The sequence below is a fragment of the Oncorhynchus gorbuscha genome, linkage group LG17, assembly GCF_021184085.1.
Source record: "Oncorhynchus gorbuscha isolate QuinsamMale2020 ecotype Even-year linkage group LG17, OgorEven_v1.0, whole genome shotgun sequence".
NCBI lineage: Eukaryota > Metazoa > Chordata > Actinopteri > Salmoniformes > Salmonidae > Oncorhynchus > Oncorhynchus gorbuscha.
In genome coordinates this window covers 14,105,373-14,111,456 of record NC_060189.1, presented here as the reverse complement: position 1 = coordinate 14,111,456, position 6,084 = coordinate 14,105,373, and the positions used below count along the sequence as shown (strand labels likewise).

General features: G+C 41.7%; 1 protein-coding gene across 2 annotated transcripts; it reads left to right on the top strand.

The window, feature by feature from the left end:
• Window positions 1-688: 688 nt before the first annotated feature.
• LOC124001819 (E3 ubiquitin-protein ligase TRIM39-like) lies at window positions 689-4,636 on the top strand. 2 transcript variants are annotated; one of them, XM_046308914.1, is made up of 5 exons: window positions 689-1,879; window positions 3,857-3,951; window positions 4,054-4,284; window positions 4,370-4,392; window positions 4,468-4,636. In XM_046308914.1, exons 1-3 carry the CDS (start codon window positions 1,478-1,480, stop codon window positions 4,139-4,141), a joined length of 585 nt encoding a protein of 194 aa, XP_046164870.1. In that variant the 5' UTR covers window positions 689-1,477; the 3' UTR covers window positions 4,142-4,284; window positions 4,370-4,392; window positions 4,468-4,636. The 2 variants fall into 2 exon arrangements, with proteins under 2 accessions (XP_046164870.1, XP_046164869.1); XM_046308913.1 differs by having other exon boundaries at window positions 4,370-4,636.
• The last annotated feature ends 1,448 nt before the right edge of the window (window positions 4,637-6,084 follow it).

Below are 6,084 nucleotides of genomic sequence, written 5' to 3'. Positions count from 1 at the left end.
GTAGTCTAGTCTAGGTAGGATCGTTGTGTTGTAGTCTAGTCTAGGTAGGATCGTTGTGTTGTAGTCTAGGTAGGATCATTGTGTTGTAGGCTAGGTAGGATCATTGTGTTGTAGTCTAGGTAGGATCATTGTGTTGTATGCTAGTCTAGATAGGATCATTGTGTTGTAGTCTAGGTAGGATCATTGTGTTGTAGTCTAGGTAGGATCATTGTGTTGTAGGCTAGGTAGGATCATTGTGTTGTAGGCTAGGTAGGATCATTGTGTTGTAGGCTAGGTAGGATCATTGTGTTGTAGGCTAGTCTAGGTAGGATCATTGTGTTGTAGGCTAGTCTAGGTAGGATCATTGTGTTGTAGGCTAGGTAGGATCATTGTGTTGTAGTCTAGACAGGATCATTGTGTTGTAGGCTAGTCTGGGTAGGATCATTGTGTTGTAGGCTAGTCTAGGTAGGATCATTGTGTTGTAGGCTAGTCTAGGTAGGATCATTGTGTTGTAGGCTAGGTAGGATCATTGTGTTGTAGTCTAGGTAGGATCATTGTGTTGTATGCTAGTCTAGGTAGGATCATTGTGTTGTAGTCTAGGTAGGATCATTGTATTGTAGTCTAGGTAGGATCATTGTGTTGTAGGCTAGGTAGGATCATTGTATTGTAGTCTAGGTAGGATCATTGTGTTGTAGTCTAGGTAGGATCATTGTATTGTAGTCTAGGTAGGATCATTGTGTTGTAGTCTAGGTAGGATCATTGTGTTGTAGTCTAGGTAGGATCATTGTGTTGTAGGCTAGTCTAGGTAGGATCATTTCGTTGAATGGTGGATAGAGGGCAGGATAGACAGTTAGACTGGTAGAATATACTGATCTGTGGTACAGTAAAAGTTAGCGTGTGGAAAAGTGTAGTGCATAAGTGAAGTACCGAAACACTTTGAAATAGGGGAGAAACGTGCATATGAGGACATTTGTCTCGGATGAAGAAATTATATGGTTATACCTGCAAAAGAGCGAATTTGGAACCAACCAATGTAATTTCAGCTGTGGCCAGAGAGGCCATACTAGGGTCTTAGAGCTATTTGAATGAGCAACAAATCTACATATTGTACCTTTGCATATGGGCTTATACAATTGTCTCCCTCTCCTGCACTCTCTTACATGTTATCTCTCTCTCTGAAATAAATCAAAGGTCGCTGATAATAGTTTCCCAATAGCTCCACCCTCTACGCTTTTCAGAAACACAGGAAGTAGTTCCATGTTCAATGTTCAGTGCAGTATAACACTGATATTCATGCCGTGCTGTTCATGTACCTGTTTAGACCTGAAGACAAGATCTATAATAATCACAGCGGGTAAGAGACCATAGCAAAGGGGAAGCATAATGAAGCTTTCATCTAAACTCTAACATTAGAATGTTGCTGACTTCGGTACAGTGTGCAACATAAAAGTGAAGGTAGATTTGTAATAACCTCAGAAGCCATTACAGACAGAGAAAAATGGCTTCCAGATCGTTTCTCCTAGAGGAGGATCTCTCTTGTCCTGTGTGCATGGATATCTTCCTGGATCCTGTGCTCCTGTCGTGTAGCCACAACTTCTGTAAATCCTGTCTGCAGCAATGCTGGAAAGGAAGTGAAACTCAGGAATGTCCTATATGCAGATCATCAAAACACGAGCCTCTGAGCAACGAGCCTCTGGTTTTAAAGAACCTGTGTGAGGCCTTAGAGGAAAGGTGTCAGAGAGCTTCAGCAGGGTCCGAGCTGCTCTGCAGTCTGCACAGCGAGAAACTCAAGCTCTTCTGTCTGGACGATAAACAGCCTGTCTGCTTTGTGTGTCAGACTTCCAGAAAACACAAAAAACACTCTTTCTGTCCCATAGATGAAGCTGCACAGGATTATAAGGTGAGAAAGTAACTGTGAGAACATACCTAATCATTCAGAATGAGGGTATACTGTATATAATGAGGATATAAGGACCTATATGAGGGTATATAAGAAACTAATATAGGGACTTATAAGGACCTATATGAGGATATATAAGGAACTAATATATGGACCTATAAGGACCTATATGAGGATATAAAGACCTATATGAGGATATATAAGGAACTAATATATGGACCTATAAGGACCTATATGAGGATATAAACACCTATATGAGGATATATAAGGAACTAATATATGGATCTATAAGGACCTATATGAGGATGTATTTAAGCAATAAGGCATGGGGGGGGGTGTGGTATATGGTCAATATACCATGTCTAAGGGCTGTTCAGGTTGAGAGCTTCAAATCCCTTGGTGTCCACATCAACAACAAACTAGATTGGTCCAAACACACCAAGACAGTCGTGAAGAGGGCCGACAAAGCCTATTCCCCCTCAGGAAACTAAAAAGATGTGGCATGGGTCCTGAGATCCTCAAAAGGTTCTACAGCTGCAACATGGAGAGCATCCTGACCGGTTGTGTCACTGCCTGGTAAGGCAACTGCTTGGCCTCCGACCGCAAGGCACTACAGAGGGTCGTGCGCATGGCCCAGTACATCACAGGTGCAAAGCTGCCTGCCATCCAGGACCTCTACACCAGGCGGTGTCAGAGGAAGGCCTTAAAAATTGTCAAAGACCCCAGCCACCCCAGTCATAGAGTGTTCTCTCTGCTACCGCATGGCAAGCAGTACCGGAGCACCAAGTCTAGGACCAAAGTATTTTCAACAGTTTTTACCCCCAAGCCATAAGACTCCTGAACAGGTAATCAAATGGTTACCTGGACTATCTCTATTGTGTCCCCCCCCGGCCCCCCAACCCCTCTTTTACACTGCTGCTACTCTCTGTTTATCTTATATGCATAGTCACTATAACTATACATTCATGTACATACTACCTAAAATGTCCCGACCAACCAGTGCTCCCGCACATTGGCTAACCAGGCTATCTGCATTGTGTCCCAACACCCGCCAACCCCTCTTTTTACGCTTCTGCTACTATCTGTTCATCATATATGCATAGTCACTTTAACGATACCTACATATACATACTACCTTAATAAGCCTGACTAACAGGTGTCTGTATATAGCCTTGCTACTCTTTTTACAAATGTCTTTTTACTGTTGTTTTATTTCTTTACATACCTACACACACACACATACCTTTTTTATTTTGCACCATTTCACTGTAAGGTCTACTACACCGGTTGTATTTGGCGCACATGACAAATAAACTTTGATTAGATTCTTCGCACGACGCAACACAGAGCCCTTAGCCGTGGTATATTGGCCATATACCACAAACCACTGACGTGCCTTATTGTTATTATAAACTGGTTACCAACATAATTAGAGCAGTAAAAATACATTTTTTGTCATGCCGTGGTATACGGTCTGAAATACCACGGATGTCAGCCAATCAGCATTCAGGGACCCAACCACCCAGTTTATAAAAGGACCAATAGAATCTGGTATATTGATCTACAAACGGGGTGTGTTAGAAATGAAACCCACATGATCTAGTACCTATAGTCAGTGGTAGTTCAGCCTGCTGTGTAGGTTCCTATTGTGTGGATTTAAGTGGAAATATAAACGACCTAAATCAGTGTCAGAATAGTAAACAAATTCCACTTGAATCTACGAAATAGATCACCTGATCCGAAGTTGTAAAACATTGTAAAACGTAGCTCTGGTACTCCCACTATCCAGATACAGACTGGGGGTGCACAACACCTGTCTTGGAAGGCTATTGATTTCCTAGGTAGCCTATTGATAACAATTAATTAATCAGTGTCATGCAGAAATATGTGTTAATATGCACCCCTGACATTGACCTCCACAGGACCGGTGGGTGCCCCGCGGGCGGTTGAGCTAACTACTGTGTTATTTTGTTGCAGGATGAACTCAAGACTGCACTGCAACCCTTACAAGAGAAGCTAAAGATCTTTAACATAGTTAAAGTAACATGTGATAGAACAGCAGAACACACCCAGTAAGACTACTGAATGCTGCTAGCATGCAATATTTTCTATATATTTAATTCACCAAGTGTGTGGAAAGACAGTTACCCACGTATTCCTCTCACTGTATCCAGAGCCAGGCCCAGACTACAGAAAAGCAAGTTAAGAAGGAGTTTGAGAAGCTTCACCAGTTTCTACGAGATGAAGAGGCAGCCAGGGTAGCTGCTATGAGGGAGGAAGAGGAGCAGAAGAGTCATCGGATGAAGAAGAAGATTGAGGAGATGAGTAAAGAGATATCAAAACTTTCAGGCACAATCTGAGCCATACAGGAGGAGCTGGGAGCTGAAGACATCTATTTTCTACAAGTAAGAACCAACATATTTGTCCTTTGTAGACTTGATTGTATGATAAATTGATTGGTAACATTGACAACCCTCTATCCTTCTGCAGAACTACACAGCCACGGTGAAAAGGTAAGTAAATCTCTCTCCTGTGTCTCTCTTCTCCGTGGTTCTGAATCTGAACCCAACCTCACAACAGCACTTCAGTGTTCTTCTAGAGCCCAGTGCCAGATCCACAACTGGTCTCAGGAGCACTGATAGATGTGGCCAAACACCTGGGCAACCTGAAGTTCAGAGTCTGGGAGAAGATGCAGGACATTGTTCAGTACAGCGAGTATTGTGTTATGATTATACAAATAAAATTGATGATTATATATTTCTACCAAAGAAACAAACAGAACTAGACAGTCATGGAAATGCACATTTATAACTTTATTGGAAAATATGCAATGTATAATGTTAATCATGGCATAAAAGTAGTTATTAAAAAATAAACATCATATGAAATGTCCTTTTAGTTTTAGTCCTATGTTTCTGTTCTATCTCTTTAGGTCCTGTGATTCTGGAACCCTGGTCACCCAGGTCTCCTCCTCTGTGATGATCTGACCAGTATGAGATGCATTGGAGTGACACAGAAGTTACCTGACAACCCAGAGAGGTTTCATAAATCTCACCTTGTCCTGGGCTCAGAGGGCTTTAACTCAGGGACACACAGCTGGGACATTGAGGTTGGAGATATTACATTATTTGCTGTAGGTGTGGCCCCAGAGTCTCCAGGGAAGGACATGGTGACTGGGTTAGAATGTGTGGAATACAGTGGTGTAATGCTGGATACAAGCCACATTTGTCCCCCACGCTATACATAGAAACAGAGAGCTCCTCAGAGGGTCAGAGTACAACTGAACAGGGACAGAGGAAAGCTGTCATTCTCTGACCCTGATAACAACACACATCAACACACACCTACATACATCAACGCACACCTACACACATCAACGCACACCTAGACACATCAACACACACCTACACACATCAACACACATCAACATACACCTACACACATCAACACACATCTCACTTTCACTGAAAGAGTCTTTCCATTATTTTACTTGAATTGGTCTACTTTCTCACATTCACTAAGAGTCTTACCAGTGAAAACCTCCGTGGAACAGCACAACTAGAGTAGGGAGGGCGAATGAATGGGCTTCTACACAGTCATTATGGGAACTCTTTCTTAAGCTCCTGGTTAAATTGCGCATAAGAAAAAAAACCTCTCGAAATGGTTAAACCAGGAACAAATATATGTGATTATTGCTCTAGAGGAGATCTGCATGGAGGAATGGGCCAAAATAACAGCAACAGTGTGTGAAAACCTTGTGAAGACTTACAGAAAACGTTTGACCTCTGTCATTGCCAACAAAGGGTATATAACAAAGTATTGAGTACTTTTGTTATTGACCAAATACTTATTTTCCACCATAATTTGCAAATAAATTAATTAAAAAATCCTACAATGTGATTTTCTGGATTTTTTTCTCATTTTGTCTGTCATAGTTGAAGTGTACCTATGATGAACATTACAGGCCTCTCTCATCTTTTTAAGTGGGAGAACTTGCACAATTGGTGGCTGACTAAATACTTTTTTGCCCCACTGTATATTAAACTACCTTCCATGATGTGGACAGCATGTGTTACTACATTACACAAGCTGCCGTTTGGACCACAGCGAATTGGGGGGGGAATTGCACATCTTAGTATAAAAGTTTATAGCACGATAACACAAGATCAAAACATAAAACAGATGAGTATCTTTGGTTTTGTACT

Excerpts from the sequence above, each read along its gene's own strand:
- LOC124001819 (XM_046308914.1), top strand. The coding sequence starts at position 1,478 with ATGGCTTCCAGATCGTTTCTCCTAGAGGAGGATCTCTCTTGTCCTGTG. Across the intron at positions 1,880-3,856 it reads AAGCTGCACAGGATTATAAG|GATGAACTCAAGACTGCACT; the intron begins GTGAGAAAGTAA and ends ATTTTGTTGCAG. Across the intron at positions 3,952-4,053 it reads AGAACAGCAGAACACACCCA|AGCCAGGCCCAGACTACAGA; the intron begins GTAAGACTACTG and ends CACTGTATCCAG.